This window comes from Cyprinus carpio, chromosome A18 (genome assembly GCF_018340385.1).
Source record: "Cyprinus carpio isolate SPL01 chromosome A18, ASM1834038v1, whole genome shotgun sequence".
In the NCBI taxonomy this organism is placed as follows: Eukaryota; Metazoa; Chordata; class Actinopteri; order Cypriniformes; family Cyprinidae; genus Cyprinus; species Cyprinus carpio.
The window spans coordinates 17,070,885-17,096,730 of NC_056589.1; the positions used below are offsets into that span (position 1 = coordinate 17,070,885).

At 35.7% G+C, this 25,846-nt stretch overlaps 2 protein-coding genes across 2 annotated transcripts in view; one reads left to right on the top strand and one right to left on the bottom strand.

Annotated features, from left to right (window-relative positions):
* LOC109108856 (RNA polymerase II elongation factor ELL2-like) overlaps positions 1-18,698 on the top strand; it is a 42,775-nt gene extending 24,077 nt beyond the window's left edge. Inside the window, exons 3-12 of the mRNA XM_042775179.1 lie at positions 3,464-3,588; positions 5,091-5,254; positions 8,390-8,631; positions 10,952-11,076; positions 13,044-13,164; positions 13,507-13,945; positions 15,113-15,176; positions 15,532-15,703; positions 16,188-16,232; positions 16,887-18,698. Of these exons, the coding sequence (XP_042631113.1) occupies positions 3,464-3,588; positions 5,091-5,254; positions 8,390-8,631; positions 10,952-11,076; positions 13,044-13,164; positions 13,507-13,945; positions 15,113-15,176; positions 15,532-15,703; positions 16,188-16,232; positions 16,887-16,997 (1,608 nt within the window). The 3' untranslated portion in view covers positions 16,998-18,698. The remainder of the gene's footprint in view (positions 1-3,463; positions 3,589-5,090; positions 5,255-8,389; positions 8,632-10,951; positions 11,077-13,043; positions 13,165-13,506; positions 13,946-15,112; positions 15,177-15,531; positions 15,704-16,187; positions 16,233-16,886) is intronic.
* Positions 18,699-21,135: 2,437 nt separating this feature from the next.
* LOC109108850 (peroxisomal membrane protein 11A-like) lies at positions 21,136-23,503 on the bottom strand. Its single transcript, XM_019121961.2, has 4 exons — positions 23,185-23,503; positions 23,033-23,092; positions 22,809-22,924; positions 21,136-21,971 (listed from the first exon to the last, which is right to left on the bottom strand). The coding sequence occupies exons 2-4, from the start codon at positions 23,086-23,088 to the stop codon at positions 21,403-21,405; spliced, it is 741 nt and encodes a 246-aa protein (XP_018977506.1). The 5' UTR covers positions 23,089-23,092; positions 23,185-23,503; the 3' UTR covers positions 21,136-21,402.
* Positions 23,504-25,846: the final 2,343 nt, after the last annotated feature.

Below are 25,846 nucleotides of genomic sequence, written 5' to 3' on the forward strand. Positions count from 1 at the left end.
CTGTTGTGTTGTGCTGCGGTGATTTCGTTGTGTAAGGGGAATTTACAGTCAAAACCCAAGGACCAGGTCTTGTAATAAAGACCAGGAGTCAGAGATGTGATCAATGAAAGAAAAAATTACTGAAGAAAATAGTTTGCAGTTTCATAAGCAGAAGTCAGTTGTAACACTCTTGGTGGAGTTCGTATACCCTGACAGAAGAAAATAATTGCATCAATGCGTAGGTCAGCAAGATTCTTATTGGTTCCAAAACCTAGATAAACTTAAGTCCTATTCGCACGGGATTAGAATTACCTGGTGACCTCCAGTCATTTGTAATAATTGTGGAAGTTGTCTGTGATCTTAATCCCGGGTGAATCGGCCATGTCTGTAATTTGTAAAGAAAAAATTCCTCCACAAATGACATACCGTTTTTCACCAAACACCGAAGTCCTTTGATAATATGAGTCCAGTGCGAATCGGCATCTCTGTGATTTGGCCAGCATTTGGCAGGTCGTATATCATTTTTCGAGGTTTTTGTTTCCTGTGCAGGGAAGTCGTGGTGTAGTGGTTAGAGAGTTTGACTCCTAACCCTAAGGTTGTGGGTTTGAGTCTCGGGCCGGCAATACCACGACTGAGGTGCCCTTGAGCAAGGCACCGAACCCCCAGCTGCTCCCCGGGCGCCGCAGCATAAATGGCTGCCCACTGCTCCGGGTGTGTGTTCATGGTGTGTGTGTGTTCACTGCTGTGTGTTTGCACTTTGGATGGGTTAAGAGCAGAACATGTATTCTGAGTATGGGTCACCATACTTGGCTGTATGTAATTTCAAAATCACACAAGGTCCCCATATAATACTAATGCCGTGCAAATAGGGCTTTAGACAATTTCCACATATGGACGTAAACATTTCAAATATATCTCCAAGTGATTATGGAATTCGCCATCACACACACAACTTTTTCCGTTGTGTTGCGGCGATTTCATTGTGTTGTGGAGATTTCGCTGTGTTGTGCACTACTGGGTCACCATACTTTCATGCCCTAGGACATAGATGCATTCTTTAAACCAGTCTTTAACCAAACCTGCTCACACAGCATAACCCTACAAATTTGAAAATACCCCATGGCCAAATACGCCATGTAATTCCCTGTCATTTTATTGATGGAAAATCACACACCTGAAAACCGTTTTAAATGATTTGTTAAGTGACTTTTTGTGTCCGTAGTCGTTGCCATTAACCACCTCACTTTTGGACACGTTCAAGCGCAAATGACAGACCGCTGCCTCCCGAACAAAAATAAAGTATTTAAATTTTGCGGACTCTACCTATCCATTTACCTCAAATCTAGGGCACTGCCTCAGCTAAAACATCCATCATTTTCTGCTGGAGGCTGTTTGAAAGGAACATGTACCTTTAAATTACTGTTTTCTTTTAAATGACAGCGCAATACCTGTTGCTTAATGAGTTTGTATTTTGGATTGCCTTTATGTATTAGTGAAAGTAGGTTTCTAGGCCTCCCCTGAAGAATATAGCTTGTCTCTTAATATCAGAAATAGCCCACATAAAGTCTTAAGTTATATTTTATAGGAACCACCGCATGAAGGAGAGTTGAGAGTGCTGCAGGGTTGATTATACATACGGCTTTAGCTCAGACTCACAGCGCTCCCTCACCATGTGTTTGGCAGTCTTGAAGCATTGCTCTTTTGGCTTTGTGCATGCAGAGTTGTCCAGCAATCTTATTGATTCTTTTTCACAGGACTTTGAACAGGTAGTGAGGTCACGCTGTCGATATTACTTGTTCAGGGCTGTATTTGTTTTGATCGTCCTCAGATGACTGCGAGTATTACGTAACTGGCTCAGTTACTGAGTCGTGACCCTTGCGTTGCCTCAGAACACAAACTCAAGTGCTTCAGTCGATCTGGCACCAATCAGTCAGCCCCCATCAAAGTGCAGTTTTGCTTTTCATCTAGCTGAAAAGTTTCCTAGCACTGAAATGGCTGTACCTTACTGTTGATAGATTAAAAAAGAAAATACTTTTTTCTCATTTTTTTTTTTTTTTTTTTTTTTTTTTTTTGCATTTTATGGTTTCATTGTCCATTGCTTTTGCTCTTTTTAAAGGCATTCTGCACATTAAAGTGGAGCAAAAGTTTGCACATACTCTTGTTGAAAAAGAGAAAAGGTTTCTTTGGCTTACTTGCTTATTCATGCCTCCAAAAAGCTCCCATAGGGATCACAAATATTACAAAACAAGAACATATGAACAGCTGTCTCACATTAGGTTTTTTAAGCACTTTGTGTGTGTATTATTTTAATACAATAAGGAGTTTATATTTATATTTCCTGTGCCAATATTTTCACTGGCAAAAAAATGATGCCTTTTAACTACAAGTTTTGTGATTTGTCAGAAATAATCTATTTCTGTTTTACCATATGTGTGAAAAAGTGTGAAAAAATATTATTATTATTATTATTATTTTTTTAAATAGCTGGAAACTACGGTTATGTAACACTGTGACCACTATAAATTCATAAACACTTGCTTGACAATGTTGGCATATGGTGCAAACTATTTTTATAATGTAATTTTCAAACCCATTCAAACTAATTCTTTCAAGACATTCCAGCAATTTCGTCAACACCTCATCTATCCTCACCGTAATCTGAATGTTTATGCATGCAAGGCATAAAAACATGTATATGAATGCCTAACGTAGATGTTTTTACAACAAGAGAGTAAGTCTTTTATGTTTAGCAAGTGTGTTGTGCAGTAGGAGAGTTGTGCTTCTTACAAACCCACACTAAACTCATAATTCACAAATATGAATCTTTTTTCAGAAATGGGCAAGTACAAAACATTCCATCATGAAACTGGTTTTGGTACAGCAAGTGCCTTATAGGAAAGTAATAACTTAATTGCTTTATGAGAACATGCTACTTAATGTTTTACACACAAACTGAGCATTGTTTTGGAGAGACATGTCTCTGAGTCGTGGGAGGATTCCTTTGACTGGTTTATTGAATGAAAGATGTTTTTTTCTGAACAGCTTTGTTGAAATAAGTAGCGCAAGCTGGTCCTTTTGTCAATAAACAAAAGTCTGTGTGTTAGGCAAGGGAAGAAGTTCCTTGATTTTGATGTATTTATTTTTTTGCATTATTATTTTTTTTGGTTGTGCTGTATAATGCAAGTTCATTCTTCATGTCATTCTTCTGTTTTGTATGTTACATAAGTGTCTATACATCTCTTAAAATATACAAACAAGCATGCGCTTCTCATAATTGCACTGTTTGTGTGTTTATGCATTTATACTGTTTATACTTTAAAATAAAAAAAAAATACACACACACACACACACACACACACACACACACACACACACACACACAAAAACACACACACACACAAAAATATATAAATAAAGCTTATATTTAGAAATAAATTAGACTTTATTGCCAACAAGTCTGAAATATTTTCTTTTTATCTTACAGTATATCAAGATACCTGCTTCCTTGGATTCTCCTGATGCTTTCCGTGTCTTCTCCTTCTACCTGTCCAGTGACAGTAAAGACAAACCTCAGGCAAGCTTCGACTGTATCCAACAGTATGTTTCTGGGTAAGACACTGATATTCAAATAAGATTAAAAACTTTAATAATAATAATTATTATTATTCTTATTAAAATAGTATAAAAAGTAACATCCTGTTATATTCTCTGTAGAGCACATACAGTGGCAATTCTGACTAGGGCTTTAATCAAATTTCTAATCGCGATTACAATAACGGATTGCCAGGATTACATAATCATATAAAGCGACCATTAATCAGTCAAACTCCACTTATGTTATTCTGCATGCTTATGATGTGTTTTTTTTTCTTTTTTCTACAGGCTGTCTTAAGGGTTTTTCCATTGTTTTAATTTTAGTTTTACTATAACATTATAATAACATGCATATTTTTTACTTTTTTTATATTTTATGAAGAAACCAATCCAATGTATAGTTGACATTTGAGGCTTAATGCTATAGAAAAGCACTAATAGTTTTTCAGTTAGAGTATTTTCAGCTTGTTTATTTTCATTTAAAAAATATGGCATGCGGTTGCTTCAAACAATGGTATAATTCAATGATATAAATTGTGATAATCGTACTAAATAATCGCAATCACAAATTCAAGGGAATAATCAACAATTATGATTTTGTCATAATTGTGCAGCCCTTGTTTAGACTTACCAGGACCTGACAAGTTTCTGTCCAAAAAAAAAAAAAAAAAAAAAAAACAAAAACCTGCAAGCACCATACATAATATAACTCTTTTTTAAAATACTTTTTTTTATTAATAAAAAAAAAAAAAAAAATTTCTTAATAATTAATGTATTCGTTATTATGTGTCTTAAATGCTGAATCTGTGTGTTGAGCATAGGTTGTTGTTTGTCAGGCACAACATTTACTTTGACCTTTGAACCCAGTTTCCATTACAGTATTTGGCATCACAGTCGGTTGTGAAGTTGCTGTCTCTCGATCGGGATGGCACTGATCTGTTCACTTCCAGCTCAAAGGAGACTTGTAGTCTCACAATACTCCACTTGTCTCGCTGAAGAATAGCATTAGATAGGTTTGTGAGAAAGAGGATGCAAAGCAATTCCACAAAAACCGGTTAAGGCCATTAGTCATAAATTTGTCACTGACTTTCCGGGTGCTTTGTAGACAGAGGAGCAGCTATAACACTTAGCAAAAGGGAGCAAGGTATTAAACATGTCAGTCTTTACATAGCAGGTTGATTCTCAGAGTTTTCAAGAAAATTTCTGTTGTGATGTCCGCACTGATTTTGATATAGCCTTTTATTCGCAATGTCTTTTTTTAAACCTCTTCAATAAACTTTTTTATATAACACACACCAAACACACACACACACACACAACACACAACTTTCCAAATAAACTTTTTTATATAAATATACACACACACACACACACACATACACACACAATCACTTAATTGTTTGTAATTTCCAAACAATTCTAACTGATGCTTTCAAGACTGTAAATTCACTCAAATCCACATGTATGCTTTCCAGCATGACAATTTAACTCACTGTGTATTTCCTGTTTTTGCTTAGAGATGGCAGGGAGCATCTGGAAAGTCAGGGCAGTATTCAGGACAAAATCACGGTGTGTGCTACCGACGATTCCTATCAGATGACCCGCGAACGCATGTCTCAAGTGGAAAAAGACATCTGGAGTCGCTCAGCCATCGAGATCAAACCTGGATCCACACATCCGAGTAAGAATCTGGCTTATGCACACACACACACACACACACACACACACACACACACACACACACACACACACACACACACACACACACACACACACACACAAAGGACCAACTCCATATGCACAGATGCAATTATTTCTCATTAAAACATGTATTATATCAAATAACACAATTAATTTCTTCCAAAAGCAAGTAATATGTTAACCTGGTAACATCGTGTCCTGTTAATAATGGTGGATAAACCAGGATGTTTTTGATCAAGGGATGGTTGTGTATTAGACGAGCCATGTAAGCTGCATTTCTCTCCCCTAGTCACTTCTTCTCAAGCATTTATCTGCAGATGACACCGGCACGAAGCCACAGACCTGTTCCATTAATCTGATTGAGACTGCCAGAAGTATCCGCTAACAAGTCTCACGCTGGGTGGATGAAGTTTAGCCCAGGATTTTAATTACCATGGCTGGGGATCAATTAGGTTTTCATCTGCAGAAATACTGAATTATACATGGGTCTCTCTCTGAAGCAAAGTCTGCAATTCCCCAAGCGATGACTAGAGAGAAGCACACACGTCGCTCTGGCCTCTCGTGTCTAAGAAAGCTGAAAGATGGCACTTGAGCGGTTAGAGAAAATAAGATATGTTTGATTCGGGGCAATTAAAATCTCTGATTCACTTTCACTGAGGAAATCAAATAGCACCCTTCCAGAGCTCCGCAGTATCCTTTTTTTTTTTTTTCTCAGTATGTGTCTCAATTTGCCTTGTAATGCAAACACATTTGAGCTGCAGTGCTTGCTAAGGGGTATGATTTAGAGACAGACATTATAGGAGGACCATAGCAAGATAATTTGATGTTGCACCATTCAGATTTTATATAATAGGTGTGTTTGAGTGAGTTTATAGTATTTGCTTTGGCTTTTTATCCCATCACACACAAAAAAGCATATTTTTAACCAGCTCCAAATGCATATGGCGGTCGAAACGGAACCATGTCCTTGCACAATTTAGTGCCTGGCAGATACATTTGTTTGGCTGAAATAAAAATAAAACAGCCTCCAACTTTTTTCCCATCTCTGTAGTCGAGCAGAGAAACCTCTTGTGGCGACACACTGTATTTCTGTGGTGAAGTAATGGTACACTTATCTTGTAGACGCTTCTAAATCCTGCTTTGCCCTCATAGTTCTCATAGTTGGCACAGGCTTTCAGAAGTATGGCAGGTATTTCAGTGGACGATTAATTATAAAGAGCAGAGGCTTTTTAAGGTCGCTCTAACTTTGCATGCTCATAAGAGACGAGCAGAAGAGCATCATCAAAAATTTACTATGAACTTACTGTTTGATGATTTTGGTTCTCATTCATTTAGCGATCAAGATAAGTACAGTCTTCATTAGTGCTGGACTGATATGGATTTTTTTGGATGGTTGATGCTGATATCATAGTAAGCAGGGTGGAGGGTTGATAAAAATAAATCTGTAAAATAAACTACAAATAACAGCAATATTTCAGTCAACCACTAGTCGTGTTTATGAATATATAAGATATTTCTAAACTATATACTATAAGTTCAGACATGAAAGTTGTGTTATTGTGGCATATTTGAGCATGCAAACATGATTAAACAAGTGCTTACTGTAAAACGATTTGATTTTGGAATGTGATTTGATGAGATTGCCTGTAAGGCTAGAATTGATTTAATGCTTGATGATGGAGTCTTATGACAAATGTCAACAGTTGTAGACTTTATAATACAGTAAAGTGTCTCCAATGCTTTTGCAGGCAGAGAGTGTTTAATTTAGCGCTTTTTGCAAAGTGCAACATGTTTAGGCGTCAAGAGGAATTCAGTACTTTGTGCTACTTCAGTACTTTTTTTCTCTCTCATTTGCAAGCGTGTTGGACTGTGTAGTATTCAAACATTCCTCATAAATGGGATCATTGTTCTCACAGTTCTGCGGTTATTGCATTATATCTTGTAGTTCATGCAACTGCTGAAATATGAAAACTTATTCAGTCATCATTTTGTCACTCTTGTGTTGTTCCAAACCTGTTCGACTTTCTCTTCTGCAAAACACAAAAGAAGATATTTTAAGAAATGTCGGCTACTAACGTTCTTCAGATGCGAAGGTGGTTTTGCTACGTTCTTCAGAATTGTTTTTTATATTTTTTTTTGTATTCCACAGAAAAAAAGTAAGTCATACAGGTTTGGAGCAACATGAGGGTGGTACATTTTTTTGTGTTCCACAGAAGACCGTATGTCATATGAGGTAAATAAATGATAACAGACAGTTCACTTTTGAGTGAACTTTCCTTTGAGTTAATGTGAAGATTGCTTAAAATCACTGAGTAATTTGATTTAACCCAGTCCATTTGAATTTAACTCACAAGACAACAGCCTAGTGTGTTTCTGCCGCAATAACAAAGCCCTAAAGCAGCATAAATGGATGCATGAATGTTATGTAAAACTAGATGAGCACAGGAGCGTAGCACATTTACTAACAGCTTATGCTTCACTTTGTCCTATTGCAACCTTCAAAGTACAGCTTAAACTTCTAATGAGATTAGGCATGCTTGATATCTGTTAGCACTCCTGTGTCTTGCTGGCCCCAGGTGAAGTACTACACTGGTGGGAAGACAGAAAACCGAAAAAACGGCTCTATTTGAGGTGCTTGCAAATTCAGAGTGCACATCCAGAGAATGGGTAATATGAGTGTTGTGGGGGCCGTCATGTTTACTCAAAGCTGTATTTCCTAAAGTGGTCCAGCGCTTGCTGTTTACACTACTGTATTTGTGACAGTCCTTTGTCGTGGCCCAAGTGTTCACCCCTTCTCTGTTATGTTGTGTGTAATTTCACCTCAGAGCGGTTTTGTTTTGCATAACGAGAGCTTGGGGATTTGCGTGGCCCCAGAAGTTCTGTGCTATTTGCAGAGCTCTCGGTTTATTTTCAGTGCTGAGGATGCATTCGAGTTAATAAATAATCTTTTTAACACGTTTTATGTCACTTAGCAGATTCTGAGCTTGTTTTAAACTCTTGTGAAGACATTAAAAAATGTCAAGGAATAATATAAGGTGAATTTTTGTTTTACAGACCATAAAAACATAAATAAAAACATAAGTCACCCTTATGGTATTTTTTTTTCTTCCCTCAGGTAAATATGTGAAGATTAAGAAGAAACAGGGCCTGCCGACCAGCTTTGACAACACTAATAGACATTCACCCAGCAACAAAAGGAACGGTACACCTAGCTTGGTGGCCACCAGGCCCTTGAAGGAACGTGTTATTCACGTTCTGGCCTTAAAGCCCTACAGCAAGCCAGAACTACTGCTCTGGCTGGAGAAGGAGAAAGCCAGCCCCAAGGACAAGGTCGACTTGAGTGCTGTGCTGGATGAGGTAAAACACAAGTGCACGGCATGCAACAGTGCAAATGTACAACAGACACAATATTTATAATAGGATAATTTTTTATATTACAGTGCTATTTAATATAAATAGATTGAATTTGATGCTCTCACACTAATGACACTTTTGAACCTTAAATAAATAATAATAATAATAATAATAATACGTGTGTGTGTGTGTGTGTGTGTGTGTGTGTGTGTGTGTGTGTGAGAGAGAGAGAGAGAGAGGGAGAGACATTATCATTCAAAAGTTTGGGATTGGTAAGATTTTTAGACATTTTTGAAAGAAGTCCAAGGCTGCATTTATTTGATCAAAAGTACCTTTAAAACAGTAGTATTGTGAAACGGTATTATAATTTAAAATAACTGTTTTATATTTTCATATACTGTACTTTAAATGTAATATACACTGCCCGTCCCCAAAAAAAAGTCAAACACTCTAATATTTTGTTGGACTGCCTTTAGCTTTGATTATGGCACACATTTGCCGTGGCATCATTTCGATAAGCTTCTGCAATGTCACAACATTTATTCCCGTCCAGACTTGCATTAATTTTTCGCCAGGATCTTGTATTGATGATGGGAGAGTCAGAACGCTGCGCAAAGTCTTCTCCAGCACATCCCAAAGATTCTCATTGGGGTAGAGGTCTGACTCTGTTCTCTGTGGTGGCCAATCCATGTTTGAAAATGATGTTGCATGCTCACTGAACCACTCTTTCACAGTTTGAGCCCGATGAATCCTGGCATTGTCATCTTGGAATATCAGTGCCATCAGGGAAGAAAAAAAATAATTGATGGAATAACCTGGTCATTCAGTATATTCAGGTAGTCAGTTGGCCTCATTCTTTGGGCACATAACATAATCATCCATGCAGTAATTATCCAATGTGAGGATCTTAACTATTTGCTTAGTTAAATCCAGGTGGTGACTTTTTTTTTTGGACGAGCAGTGTTTTTGGCAAAGCTGAATTTCCGGCAGCCATTACTCCAGACTTCAGTGTCACATGATCCTTCAGAAATCATTCCAATATTCTGATTTGGTGCTCATAATTTTCAATGCTGCTTATATATTTTTATGGAAACCATGAATATTTTTTTTAAAGTGTTTTTTTTTTTTTAATAGAAAGTTCAAAAGAACAACATTTATTTGAAATAGTAAATGCATGCATATGGTTACAAACAGTCACTTTTGATCAGTTTAATGCATCCTTGCTGAATAAAAGTATTAATATTTATTTATTTATTTTTTATTTTTTAGATTTTTTAATGAGTGGTTTTGACTGAGGTGTTTACTCCCTTCACCTACAGTACAATTCCTGCCGGTGCTGAAACTTGAATCTGTTACCTTGGGGTTACAAGTCCAACTCTCTAACCATTAGGCCACAACTTCCCCCAGTTCATAAGAGTCATTTGTTTGTAAATCGGCATCATACAACTGTTTGTTGTTGCATGCAAGATATACTGGCGTCTCTGTAGATGTAGTGCCCCCCTCCAAGATGATATCTGACTAAACAGTGTATTAATGCAGACAAAGCTTTCCCGACTGTTGCTCATGGAGGCTAGATTTTAAAACGTTGCACATTTTTTTTGTCGTTTTTGTGTCCGTTTTAGTCATAGTCTGGAGCCCTGTATATTAATATGTTGTTGATTAAAACTCTCTGTCAGCATTTCATTGTGCACCAGTGCCAAGTTTTTTTTTTTTTTTTTATCTCTCCCATCAGCCCTACTTCAGAAAACACAGTTCAGTACTCAGCCTGTCCAGATAATATAGTTTGTCCAGAGCTGCTTCTCTATTGCATTTGGGCAGACAAGATGGTTATGGCTGATTTTGTCAGTAGGTTTATTTGCTGAACGTTTCCTGCAGCGTTTATATTCAGGAGTTCCTGCAGAGTCAACAAGAGGGCGATTGCGGTGCTAGCGGTAGCAATTAGCCTTCTGCCATAATGATATTTGGAGAATGGATTGTGATTTGACAGAGGGAGGGTTGTGCTGGGTTCATATTCCATTTGTAAAAGTGCTCTACAGAACGTCATGTGCTGCAATACATTTATGCTTTCTGTTTTACATTTGCGAGGTCTGAATTGAATTATTGTCCTCTGGATGTATTTAAGAATGTCCTTAAAAGGCCTATCGTACATTATTTTTCTCTCTCGTAAAAAAATTCTGAAGTGTCATATTTCTTCAAAAAGATGCTTACTCCAGTAATGCTTGATGGTTCAGGTCACTCTTGAGATATTGTTTACTTAAGTGTGTTTGTGAACGGAGGGCAGTTTCTCATAAGGAGAATAATTCTATTGTATGTTTCCTTTCAGGTGGCTAAACCCAATCCCAAAGACCACAGTTTTACTCTAAAGGATGATTTCTACAGACATGTGCGGAGGGACTGGCCCGGCTATGTTGAGGAAGAGCGGCAACTCATTCAAAGGGTGTTGGCAAGGTACCTGCAGTATTCTCAATTCTCACAACAACATCACTTTTATCTTTACTTTACCTTAAAATACTTCACTTTGCTCTGCTTTACTTCCAACCTTTTTTGTCTTGCATAGACCCATTAGTAAGATTCAAGTACCCCTTCATCAAGACCAAATCAAAAAAATGCTCTTTTTTTTTTTTTTTTTTTTTTTAAATCTTTACATTAACTGTTCCCTCCTGGTGGAATGAGCTGCCCAACTCTATTTGATTTTATTGAGGTTTATTTCAGTTAACAAAGATGTTTTTAATAGTTGTAGTTTTACTTATAATAATAACCCTGCTTAGAGACATGCTAAACTTTCATAACAGTATTATTTCCTAACTTCCTTTGACTAAGAAAGGCTGGTGATGTTTGGAAGAGTATTGTCATCCAGGCCTTGCCCCCGCAGTCTGCTGAGATGATGTGTTTTGGAGGCTTTATTAAGTATGCGTTTTAGCACAGATGATGTGGTTAATAGGCCTGTCTGAGCAGGAAGCTGTGCAGTTCACTGTGCTGTTTAGTGGAATTATGCTGAAAGCTTATGTGCAGACGCATTCAGTCCCGGAACAATAGGGGAATAAACGGCAGCCATCCTGCCAAATACGATCTTGGCAGCCGTGTTTTTGGGAGGTTCTCAATTTTTATGTGCACTGCCAGTCTAAAGTATCCTAATGGGACAGATCAAGATGATCTTGCAATGAACCCCAGAGCAGGACTTGCACAACACGGAATGTTTGCAGAAACATCCATGAACTGCTTCAGTTCAAAAGTTTGGGGTCAGAAAGATATTTTTAAACCTTTTTCAAAGAAGTGTCTCATGCTCACCAAGGCTGCATTTATTTGATCAAAAATACAGTAAAATGTAATATTGTGAAATATGATATAAAATAACTGTGCTAATTTATGTGATGGCAAAGCTGAATTTGCAGCAGTCGTTACTCCAGTCTTCAGTGTCACGTGATCCTTCAGAAAGTATTGCTCAAGAAACATTTCTTCCTTTAATCAATGTTGAAAAAAGTTCTGCTTAATATTTTTTTTTTGTTGAAACCATGATGCATTTGTTTAAAAGAACATTTCTTTTAGATACAAATATTTTGTAACAATTTAAATGTCACTTCTGATCAATTTAAGGTACACTTGCTGAATAAAAAGTGTCTTGCTAAAATAAAAAGTCTTTCTGACCTCAAACCTTTAAATGGTAGTGCATGACAGTGGATTTACTGTAAACAAAAAAAAAAAAAAAAAAAAAAAAAAAAATATATATATATATATATATATATATATATATATATATATATATATATATATATATATATATATATATATATATATATATTATTTTTTTTAGTTATATAATATGTACAAATATAATATTTTTATTCAAATATTTTTACTATATAGTCAAGAGAAGTTTGTCAGGGCATTGAAGCAAGTCGCTTGTGAAGAACTATCCTTCGTGTGATGAAAAAGCAGCTCTGTGAGAGGAAGGAGCTGTAGGAAGCAGATTGCCAGAGGAAAGTTCCAGCAGAGTTGGAATGTCTCTGGCACCATTGTTCTCGTCACTGGACATTAGCAAGGCTTTTGCCAGTCCCACTGCAGATGTTATCAGCTACCCGGAAATGCTAAGCTAGACTAACAAGCCCCGGCTCTCTGGCCGAACGAATGCTGTGCGGGAGTATCATGTTTTTACACTCCGTTCGGGAACAGCCAAACCTGATTAACACTCGTGCAAATCCTAGACCTTGATCCTGAGCTTTAAATTTCTTCCTGTTTAGTTCCTCCATTTCCTGTAAACACAACTGCACCTTTTTATAGCTTTCTGGTACTAGGAAGTTGATCTCAAGTCGGGAAAGTTTACAGATTTGTTTCAGAATTTAATTAGCAAAAGGTTTCCTTGAGGCAAGCATGAATGGAATGGCATTTTGAAGACATCTCACTCTCTGATATTTCAGAAAACTCCAGCCTCTCAGCAGCAGCAGTAGCCAGTTGAAAAGTGTCCAGTCCAGCCATTCATTCCACAAAACCTCAGGGGATTCTCCATCCCAACTCAGCCCTGTCAAGAATCTCTCCATGGTAAAAATGCACCTATAAAAAGAAGTGCTACTTTTCCTCTGTCTGTCTCATTTTAAAGCTTTTGCATGCTGTAGTATCTATGCAATGCACTACCAGGTTCTTGTGTGTACTTAAACAGGTCTGTCATTGAACATATGATTGATTTACCTAAGATAAGATTGAGAAGCCTCCTTTTTTTTTTCTTGTGAAGATCATGTTTGGCACCATCTGCTCTTTATTTATGGAGATGCTGGAGGCGCTTCTGTCACTGCTGTTTGCAGAAGCCAATTAAGCTGCCGGTCCACACTATTGCTGTTTTCCATCTGCAAAATTTGTGAAATCTCCTTCTTTCTTTACTCCCAGAAACGCCCAGTGCCTTCCGACCATCCAGAAAGTCAGACGCCAAAAAAGCTACGTTTATTAGACCAGAACATGACCTTGCAATCTCCTTCCAATAGACATCTTATCTCCTCCATGGGCCGTAGCTCTTCTGCTCATGGAAACACAAGTTTGCAGAGGGGCACCAGTACAGCTCAGCAGAGCCCTGATGGTCTTTACCAGCGGCACAAGCTCGGCGAGTCCAACAGCGTGCCCAAACCAGAACAGCCAGAACCAGCACAGCAGCCATCATCCAGCCCCAAACACCCAAGAACTGAACCAGAAATCTGCACTGACCAGCAGCTAGCAAACGGCCAGCACAAAAAGAAGTCCAAGAAGCATAAAGAAAAGGAGAGGGAGCGCTTAAAACCTGAGTGGGTCGAGACCAGCCCGGACCTCAAACAGAACCAGGAGAATGTTAAAGGTGAGTTAAAAGATTTAAAGGTAAAGTTTTGATGTAGAGGTGCAATATATTTGTGGCCAATACATAATTTGCAAAGGAAAATAATATATACACTACTGTTTAAAAGTTTGGGGTCAGTATGTATTTTTTTTTTTTTTTAAGAAAATGTCTAAATATTACTTTATGATTTATACTTTTTTAGGGTTTCTTAATTGCAAACAACCAGTTAAATCATACATACACATTCTCAACTTCTAAACAACATGCTAAATTAAATAAATAAATAAATAACAGGGAGCATATTGGTCAGCATATAAGATTGTTGACTGCTTTTGAATGGTAGTGTTTATAACTGGGTTATACACGTTAAATGATTATCAATACTAATTGTGTAATTACAGCATAATTCATTTTAATTGATAATTTGTCACAGAGTTTATTTTCTTGTGACAATTACACATTTTTTCTAATTGTTGGCCTATGTACATAGACATTATGCTATGCATTAATAAATATTAAGTAAAAATGAATAATTTAATATATATAATTATTGAAATTAAAAAAAAATATATATATATATTAACATAAAATTATATTTAACAGCTTTTTAAGCTGTACTGTTATTGCCAAACAACACTGTTATTGTATAACAACATGATGTTATGATTGTTACATGGTATGACGTCAGGCATTGATAATGGTAGGTGATCATAATCAATATTTATTAGCACTGCCAAAAGGCCAATGGAGTCATTGTTTTTCAGAGGGCATTTCACTAGAAGTTTTTTTTTTATGCTGAATAACAGCCCGTTTCAGCTCTGCCACTGCAGTTCCTCTCAGAAGTGGCTCACTCTGATAGCAGAACAGGTTCAGACTTGCCAAGAAATTCAGGAAATATCCCTGTGTGTTTGTGTGCGAGTGCACAGAGGTGTCATGAAGTTACTGTTCGTCTGCGCCCTTCTCTAGCACCAGGGTGGATGATTAACTTAACTAACAGCTGGGTGACCCACTGTAAAACATGTCGACGTCTTGTCGGGCAGCCTTTGGCAGCGACGACTGCCCCCCCACATCCCTTATCGCAAGATTTGATAAATGACTCCATCAGCCTGGGCAGTATGGCGCTTTGATATGTTTGTGTAGTGAGATTACATAAACCATTTTATCATTCTTGTCTGTGTTAATGTGTAGACCATGAAAGACCCAACACACCTGTCTCCCGTGCCTCGCCCGATGAGCTGCCTGACTATTTATTGTAAGTAAGACTAGATTTCGGTTTATTTTACTGGTTTGTGCTTCTGTAATTACTAGGTGGAGATTGTCTGCTGATGATAAAGGAATAGAAAATGAGCTGTGTTGCACATTTAAAGCTATAGCGTGTAATTTGGAAAGTAAGAATTCAAGTTACAAGTTGCAAATATAGAAAACACAAAAGTCTGTTTAGTTTTTGCTTTTAAATGTTCTGTATTTAAGCTTTTAAAGGCACTGGTATTTGCAGACAAAAACCCCAAGAATGAAAATACACATTTATTTTAATATGTGGTGCCACCTATTGGTTTCTCTTGGGAATCTGCCTAGCAACTTTATTTATTGTCCCTGTTTCTTTCCAGAAAATACAACGCTATTACAGACTCCGAGCAGCAGCAGAGGTACAAAGAGGATTTTTGTGCGGAATACGACGAGTACAGAGACCTTCATGAGCGCATAGGGAAAGTCACAGAGATATTTGTTCAGCTGGGATCCAAGATAAAGACGCTGTCTCCTGGGACACACGAGTATAAGGTTTGGAAAAAGACATCATATACACTATTGTTCAAATGTTTGGAGTCAGCAAGATTGATTTTTTATTTTTATTTATTTTTTTTATAAAGAAAGAATTTATTTTATTTAAGGATGACATATTAAAGTGATCCAAAGTGACATTTATAATGTTTAAATAATATTTTTATATAAACATTTAAATAAATGCAGTTCCTTTGAACTTTTGCTCATCGAATAGTCCTCAAAAATTTATCACTGTTTCCACAAATAAATAAATAAATATTAATAATAAGCAGCACACCACTTATAATAAGAAGAAATGTTTATTGAGCATCAAATTACAGTGATTTCTATAGGATCATGTGACACTGAAGACTGGTGTAATGACTTGTTTACCTGTATTTTACAAGATAATGCCTTAGCACACCTTATATAACAGTTACATAATATATGATGTCAGAGGTTATTTTAGATTTGTTTGAATTTTTTTTTTTTTTAATTCTAGGTAATGGAAGTTCAAATAATGGAGAAGTATAGGAAGTATAAGAAGGTAAGAGAATTGTATTATGTGTGTTGACAGTGTTTACAAGACACACATTGAGCTCACTGAACTGCATATTTGCAAACTAGGGCTGGGTAAAAATATTAAACGATTGCTTAATTATGAGCCTTATTTGAATAATCTGATTGTAATTCTTAAAATCCCATTGGTCTTTCTATGTTTTTAGTTTTATCTAAATGCTATTATAGTATTTATTAATTTTTAATGGCTTTTTATTTTATGTTAAATGTATGTTTTAATAATTTATGTGCTTTTAGCATTTTTATTACTTTTCATATTTCTATTTAACTTTAATTTATTCCCGTTTTAATAATTTTAGATTTTCAACTAATTTATGTAGGTTAGCTGCCAAGGGAACATTTCTAATTTTCATTTTTAAGATTTAAAGTTTTGATTTTAACGTTTATATTTTATTTCATTTGTATTTATACTAATGAAAACAATTTGAATAGTTCTTAATCACTGTTAACAATAACAACACTTGGACCTTTCATATTCTGTGACTATGTGAATACTAAACATGAGTTGTAGTGAACCTTCCGTTCAGCAGATGTCGCCATTTTTGACAGCAAAAAATATTTCAGTTACAGATAAAAACTGCATCATGTGCACATTTTGAAGGTCTGTTTTTTGTCCCTACAGAAGTTTCCAGGCTACCGGGAAGAAAAGAAGCGCTGTGAGTATCTCCATCAGAAACTATCGCACATCAAAGGCCTGATTCTGGACTATGACCGCACACAAGCGCCCTCCTAGTGCCAGCCGTTCCACTCTCCTCCTCCTTCCCAGTCTGCTCGCATGGACCGAAAGACTCCTCAGTGGAAAATAAACCAGGACCAAATGTCTCTTCTTGAGCAAAAGGCATTTCCACGTCTTTCCTCCACACAAACTGTGGGTAACAATGTGGAGGCTGAAGATCTATGCCCAAACAAGGCCAAGACCTCCGACTAGTGACTTAAGCCCTTTAAAGTTTTTTCTGTTTTTTTTTTTTTTTTTTTTTTTTCATTTGTTCGTGTTAAAAGTGTTGCATTGAGGAATTGGTTAGATGTGAGACACAACCTAAGCCAAAATAGATTTTTTTTTTTTTTTTTTCTACCCAAATGCAGCATATGTGTAACTGTTGCCCTTGATCTTGTAACTCCAGCTCTGAGCTCTGGCCTTCAAGGCTGCGGGCTGCTTTTATTGTACAATCATAAAGCCTGGACGATGAGAGATGATTATCTCTACTGTGTTCGGTCTGTCAGTGATTTATCAGAGAACTTAAGCACAGTTTCTATTTTGATATTTTACTGAATGTATATTTGTACACTTGTAAGGTCTATAACAGAGCGTTTAATCACTGGATAGAATAAGGGAAACCTGAAATTTTCTCAACTTTGAGGTGATCCTACCAAACTCTGTAGCGTAAGAGGGTGCAATCCGTCAAATGAACGTCCATGTGAAAGCACCTACGTCAGACTCTTAATTAGACGAGAGCTTCCTCTTTTGTGTGTAGCTACATGATGAGTTCTGGGATACAAATTAAGTCTTGATTTCCTGTAGCCAATCGTGTAATAAATCGAAGGTGCTTAACCTTAACGGTTCAAAATTGTTAAATTGATCATTTTTTCTCATGGTTTTTGTGTCCAGTGTCCAGTGCTCAAACCACTACAGCACACTGTCCTTAAAATAATGATGTTGATATTATAATTATTATTATTATTTGGACACTAAACAGCAGAAACAATCATGTTTTAAAGCACATTTTATTTCTTTTATTCTTTTTTCTTTTCTTTTTTTTTTTTAAACAAAAAATATATTGATTAATGGAAAAAAAACAAACAAAAAAACACATTCTTTATCTGATCTGTTGGATATGTTGCAGGAAATTTGACATGTTTTATTGACGTCATTATTGGTTTAATTTCTTGAAGTTTGAATGAACTCTGCATTCTTTCCTTTTGAAGCATGAAGGAGACCTTCATAGACTGTGTCAGGCTTTCTCTGAAATTTCATTTGGGTCATGTTTTATGTGAATGAAAGTATACAGTATGTCTGTTTTCCCAGAATGTAGTACTTGATGAACACAGATGGAGGATCTCACTGGCCTTCTGCTTTACTTAATGACCCAACGTGAACACCATACGCCATAGAAGCATAGAAGAAGTCTTTTCAAAGTCCCTCTATGTCCGTGTAATTCCTGTTCATGCCCTTAGCCTCATGTACATTATGGAAGTATTTTTGTGTCACTTTTGCGCTTTGAAATTTCTCTTGTGGAGACTGCTGAGCTGTTATTTATGTCACTACAGTGTTAGTTCCTCTAATCCTTGATCTTGATTTGTTATCTGGCTGGAAAACTGATAGATTTGCCAAAATAGCATTGCTCTTTATATTGTTAACAGTTTGTTTCATCCTTTCATGGGGCAACTTCATGTATTAATGTAGATGCCTTAAATAAACTGGACCACATTAACTTAATACAATGGAAATGTCTTCTGACTTGACTTTAATTCCACCGTTTGTTTAGCAAATTCTTATTAACTATAAAAATTTGTTGATTGAGGTAAAGCTAAAATAAAATATTAAAATATGTTATACTGTATGTATATTATATGAAATAGTGCATTATATTATATTATATTATATTACAAAATATACATAATTTAGAAAACTAAAATGAGAAGAAATGTTGCCTTGGTACTAAAATTACTTAAACTGAAATAAAAAAATAAGTAAATAAAGCTAAATAGAAATACTTAAAAATGACAAAATATAAAGAAAAAAGTAATCAACATTGCTTAGCCTAATGAAGACCTAATCAGTAGTAAAGAAACTGTGATAAAGACTACAATGCGTAATTTTTCCGCTTATCATGGGGCCACTTGTCTGATAAGTAAAATTAAAATTGGACGCAAAATATAAATGTGACATCTTAATTACCTCAACATGACTCAGTTGTAGCAAGAAGTTGTGGTTGTATCAATAACAGACCACTAGATGGCACGATTGAAGAATCAGAGTTGTATTGCAGGGAGCCATGCAGAAATATAAATTATATACATATAATTATATATATTATAGATAGATAGATAGATAGATAGATAGATAGATAAGATAAAGCTTCACTTCCACTTTAAAGGGATGTTCGTGTTATTATTTTTATTTATACTATTTACAATTTTTGTTGGGTTTGTGGCAAAACATTTTGCAGTGTTTACATGTTGTTTATTCCTGCATAAAATTAATTAAAATACAGGTTTAATTTCATAAAGTACAAGTTGATTTCAAAATGCACCTACATTTTTTTTTTTGCGTTTTGTGTTTTTCAACACTATTTTTTTCCCTATATATTTCATCACTGAGGATTTCTTTTAAAAAAAAGTCTAAAATCTTGTCTTGTCAACCCAATCTCATTTCTCGTCACACCCCTAACATATACATATATAAACTAAAATTAAAACATAAACTGAAAATCTAAAAATAAAAGCAAATTTAAAATCTTAATAAATACTATAATAGTATATGAATAATACTAAAAGCAACCCTGGTTAAGCACACAGTGGACCTGATCTCACAGGGTAATTTGCATAATGTCACATTTAATAGAAGTCAAATTTCCACTCACTTATTTTGAAGGACAAAAAAAATGCAATTTTAATCTATTATGATTCCATTTTTTTTCCCACGTCAAACAGTTTAAACCTTTTACTTCAAAAGGCTGTTTGAAGTAAACGAATACAACTAATGATGTTGTACCTTTTGAATTTGTTTTCATTTCCATTTCTGAATATGAATGGATAAGGCATTTATGTCAGCGTGAAATAGAAATGTAACTTATTTTCTACATGCATTTTTTTTTTTATCTTATTGTAAACGATTCAATAGTTCATCCATGCATGCCTATTCCTTCATCATACTTTCGCCTATGGTGTAGTAAGTTTAAAACTAAACCATCACAAATCCATGTACAAATTCTGTATCCATAAGAGATGTTTGTGTCAATAATAATGCAGTTTTTATTGTGTCTAATGTGAGGACAAACTACTAAAATTTTATCTTAGAAGACAAGTGAGAAACAAACCAAAACCTTTTCAAAAGTGCATAAAAATTCCTTTATTAAAGTTCACAGATTGTTCTTAAAGTAGTCTGTGCTGACAACCAATAATCTAGAATCAAAATGTATAAAATGTATATAGCTATCTTTTGCCACGATAAAGCAAAAATTTAAATAACTAACAAAACCCTTTCTGGCACCTAAAATAAAACATATCAGTAAACAACTCTGGGATCTATTAGAACGAGGTAGAATATCTTATTTCACAGATGGTTCTCCACGCAGAGGAGACTACATATTAAGTACGTATTTCAGAAAGTTGAGCTTCTGCCATCAAAGAGCATCTTTTTGTTGGAAAGTTCCAAAATGTGTTCATGTACCCTCATCTCAATATCATCAGTACCAAAGGAACATAATCTCTATTAAAAATATTAAATAGTTCATACTATGCAGGTGTATTATTTCACTAGGACTGCTATAATACAGCATCAGATACTGCAAGGCACACAGTTTTATGAAAGTGTACAAAGCATGTGAAAGTCGTGACATTTGTCAAGTATGGTAACCCATACTCGAAATTGGTGCTCTGCATTTAACCCATCCAAGTGCACACACACAGCAGTGAGAAGTGAACACACCGTAACACACACCCCGGAGCAGTTGGCAGCTATATCCAGCGCCCGGGGAGCAACTGGGGGTTCAATGCCTTGCTCAAGGGGCACTTCAGCCATGGGTATTGAGGGTGGAAGAGAGCACTGTTTTCATTCACTCCCCTCCCACCTACAATTCCTGCCAGCACCGAGATTTGAACCTGCGAAACCCACACTACAAAACCAAATCTAAAACAATCAATCAACAGTCAAACCCACACTGCAAAATTTTATCTAAATGATGCTATTATTTTTTATTATTGTTATTTTGTGCAGAACAGCCCTACAGGTGCACTGCCGAATTACAGGTATATGCTGTTCTCATGTCTCTCTTATAGAACAATTACTGTAAGTTGATCCCTTTACAAAAGTGAGCTTAATCGTAGTCTAATTTCACACTAAAATTACATCAAAAATATGTTAGGAAAGTTTCCTTATACAAGACATTTTGGGTGTTATTCTAAAGCATTTTCCAAAATCATGGCTTGATTTTAAGGCTGGGCCTCAAAACTGACAATATGCCTAAAAGAGAGGAAACAAGCCCACAGAAGCCAACCACTCCAGCATTTGTCTGGTAAATGCCCAGTTTGTCAAGTGGAATGAAAAGGTCGCAAACATTTTTAAATGTATCGAGAGCCACAGATGGTTCATTTCTCAGGCTCTCGAGGAGAAGGAAGAGAAACGCATCAAGCTGAGGCACTATGACACAAGCCACATCCGGGCTTTCATTGAGGTGCTGGTCGATTTTTTTCTGGTAGTGTCGGTCCCGAGACTTCTGCACCATAAGCTGAATGATCACATAGACGTCTCGGGTGAGATTCATGACCAAGGACAGGAAATAGAAGCGAGTGGAGCTCAAGCTCCAGCGCTCCTTGTCGATATCTCGTATTAGCCCGATACTTCTGGCCCAGAGTATGTTGTCACAGATGAAGTACAAGGCACGGTTGAGGTTGCCAAACGTAAGGCAAAAGCGCAGCACGGGGTCAGAAATATGAAGAGTGCTCTTGGCTGCATGAATCGAGTTGACTGAGTTCCCAAGCCTGAATACTGAAAAAAAAAAAAAAAAAAAAAGAATAAAACTGATACATTACTGATGATATTCTTTTACTTTCTGTGAAAATTAAGGCTGGGTGCTGCATTATTTCCATAAAACGAATTAGTGTCTATTTTTATGTTACTAATACTTTTCATGCAAGTAGGGGGTGTAAAAAGTACTGAGAAATTGTACTTAAGTACAGACACTTTGTCAAACAATGGAGTGGCATGTATGGAGTAATGCAGTAAACAGTATTATTATTTCCTTGTAAATGTACCCGAGTAAAAATACAAGTATTCGATTTTAGCAGAACTTCATTAAAACAAGTGAAGCATTAATACTCAAATACTTTGCAAGTATCCAAACAGCGATCTTTTTGGATTTCACTTGTACTCATTTAATTAGTTACTAGCATCTATTTAGTCACTAGTATTCATTACATACTAACTACTAGCCCAATTGTAGTTGGTCCATATTATATTTTTGTCCAGAAACTATTCAAATAGTTAATATTATTTATTTAAGTTCCCAGAGTGCTAATTTAATAGACACTAGTAATTATTTGGTATACTCCTGAGTGTTTTCTAATTATTTTAGTAACTGTTTTAATCTTAGATTGCCATTCTGACAACTTCAGATAAGTAGCTCTCCTCTGGCTAAAGTCCAAATACAATGTAAAAAATGAAAGGTTACTACACTGATTGAACTGTAAAGATAGTAACATTTCGTATCTCTCCAACTATCTGAGATAAACTCATTGTACTAGTAAACCTGGAACAGTAACTACAAACAAAGACATTTTGTGTTGCATGTAACTGTTTTATGTAACAGTAAAAGTTTATTCTTACGCTTCCGCCCCGAGCTCATATTAGACTCCAGAAACTGCAGCTTTTTCACCAGCTCTTTCCTCTTCGCTTCATTTCTCAGAAGGTATTTCGCCACAGCGCACGCATATTGGGTTGCTCTACAAACAAATAAAATGTTCAGACACAGTCTAGCTCGTCTTTAAGGGGAAATCATTTCAATCCGATGTTGTTTTGACGGATGACAAGCTTTCATGAAAGACACTGACCTGAATATGCGATCCCTGCCTTGACTCTGGTTAGTGAAGCCGATGAAAGTTTCCATGTGGCTGCAACAGATAGGCTAGTTACTATAACAACACTGTACAAAACGCGATTCTTTCAGGAATAAATTACTACAAGCTCAAAAGACAATGCATACTCAAATTTACAGATCCGTGTTAGTGCAGTCACTGTATGTCCTGTCAAAATCCACAGGATCCTGCGTGGCTGTGGTAACTGAGGTGAAAGTTCGTGCAACCTACAAAACACACGTTAGAACTAACGTAACGTAAAGAACAAACTTCACATCCATTTAGTAAATCATGATTGTGTCGCGCTTATAAAAATTAACCAATTTCGGACTAACGGATTATATGCGATGTATAGTTTATAACGTTATACAAATTATTTATGATATGCTCATGCAGAGTGTTTGTAGTTAGGAAGTCCGACTCATTTTCCGGAATCGATTCTTTTGAACAGTTCGGTCGAAAACCAGTCCATTTTACGTCATGACGCAATTGCGTCATCACATGGTTCCTGTCATTCAAGTCTGATTTTAATCAAAGTTGTCAAATAAAACGTATGTAGGCACAATGATATGCGTGTTTAATTTAATTTAACGTATCCCAGTTTTGTTTGTTGCAGTTATGATTCAGCTCAAGTTGTAAACTTGTTTCCAGTATATTTTATTTGTTATCTTTTTTCTATCGCCCCAAAAGTAAAATCCTCCTTGCGTTGAACAATTCATAAACGAATGGCTTAGATCCGACTCAAAAGAACGATTCATTCACGTTCACGTAGCCTATTGTTTGGTTCATGTTCCCAATGCACTCTACATTTTAAGATGTATGTTTTAAGATGTGTTACTATTATAAAGAAAATCAGTAATTCTATGTTGTTTCTGTAAATTGTTTGAAAAAGTGTTTATATAAATTGTTAAATGCGGGGCTCGAGTGTTAAATCGGATGTTTTTGGATGACGTAGCCTAAGTCACGGTGTGTACTTCCTGATTTAACTGACCAATGACTGGCTCAGGATTGGAGAATGGAAATACCTGGAATATAACTATAGGTTAGTACCTGTACCCTTATTATACTATTTTAAATATCTATTTATTTGTAATTATTTTGTGAGGCAAGTGTGAATGTAATCATATGCAATTAAATTACAATTAAAGTACAATTAAATATGTTACATATGATCTATTTCATATGATGATGATGTTGATGATTGTTGTTGCTACAGACAAGTGACAATTGAATTCTCAAGCAGCCTTTATTTAGGCTGTGAGAGTGTGTGCATTTTAAAGTAGTTGTCTGAAAAGTCCAAAATCATCAGGGACTGTAAAATCTCTTTAGTAACTGTATGCGTCAAAAAAAAAAAATAAATAAATAAATAAAATATTCCTTGAATTCTTTACATATAACACATCATAAAAGCAGGGCCTTGACAGTCCAGCTGAGTGACTTGGAAGAGATTACTTTCTATTTTTATACATGATGGACATGAGATTCGAACTGCTCCCATGAGTACAATAGATATTAGGCTGCTTTTTGGAGGAATATGTCCATACATTTATTTGTGCTTTTTATAATTCAACAGCATCTGTCTATTATCGTTTCAGAAAAAGGAAAAGAAAAAAATATATAATAAATAACAGATTTCAAACTTATCTTTTACTATGAAAAGGCCTTGTTCAGTAGCTTAAAGAAAATCATAGGTCTAGAAATGGGATTCCTTTGAAATCAGAGAGTGAAATGCTTCTAATTTTTTTTTTTTTTTTTTTTTTTTACATAAAGATGACATAAACTGTGAAATTTAAAATAAATCATCTATGATATTTTTCTTGGCCATTGGTTATTCCTTTTGATGTGATCTATTTCATGTTTTTATCTACAGTGAGTTTTTCTTTCTTTTTCTTTCTTTATTATTGTTTCTGATGTGCAGCCTGAAAGAGAATATTAGAATATTAGACTGGGGAAATATATATATATATTTTTTATTAAGGTAGTAATCGTTTTTGATTGATGACTGTAAGGCCAAAATGACATGATTAAAGCCAGAGTTCATTAGAAGAATAGTTCACCCAAAAATGAAAATGTATGTGGATGTGGAAGGTGATGTGGATGAGGAAATGAAAATGAAAATGAAAATGTATGAGGATGTGGAAGTGATATAATGCTGTTCTAATGAAGAAACAACCTCATCAAATCAAGTTAATTGTTTAGCAAATTTTCATTTTAGGGTGAACTGTTCCTTTAATGCTGTCAGTCATTGCATAGCCTATATTTTAAAATGACCAGCTCTAAACAAATAAATTATTTTTTATTTTATGTATTTTTTGCTTCATATATATATATACAGCTCACCAAGCGCTGAATATTAGTTTATTAGCATTTCAGCTAATCTTACAGTTTAAAACCATACAGCACACAAAACACTGCACAAATAATTATTTTTACTTGATTTAAAACCTCGTGTGTATTGCTATGAAAGTCTGAACAGTTTAAGCATACACCTGCAGGGGGCAGTGTTTAATCAAGAATGATTCTCAAAAAATATCTTTGCATGCACTGGCTAAACATACCTCAATCCTCAATCATAAATTCAACCACCTCCCGGCTGCAATATGGCATTTAGAAAGGCAGTTCAGGTAAAAGGTCGCCCAAATTAAATATGCAGTTTTTTTAGACATTTTTATCACTTATCACTTTTAATCAATTTTTGTATTATTATGGATTTGCTATATTGCCATTCTCAGTGGTTTCAGGCTATATATATGTGTAATGAAATGGTTTTGGACAAAAGAAAATTATGAT

Coding starts and splice junctions, on each gene's coding strand:
- LOC109108850 (XM_019121961.2), bottom strand. CDS start 23,088: ATGGAAACTTTCATCGGCTTCACTAACCAGAGTCAAGGCAGGGATCGC. Junction 22,925..23,032: donor GGCAGGGATCGCATATTCAG/GTCAGTGTCTTT, acceptor ATTTGTTTGTAG/AGCAACCCAATATGCGTGCG. Junction 21,972..22,808: donor TATGAGCTCGGGGCGGAAGC/GTAAGAATAAAC, acceptor TTTTTTTTTCAG/TATTCAGGCTTGGGAACTCA.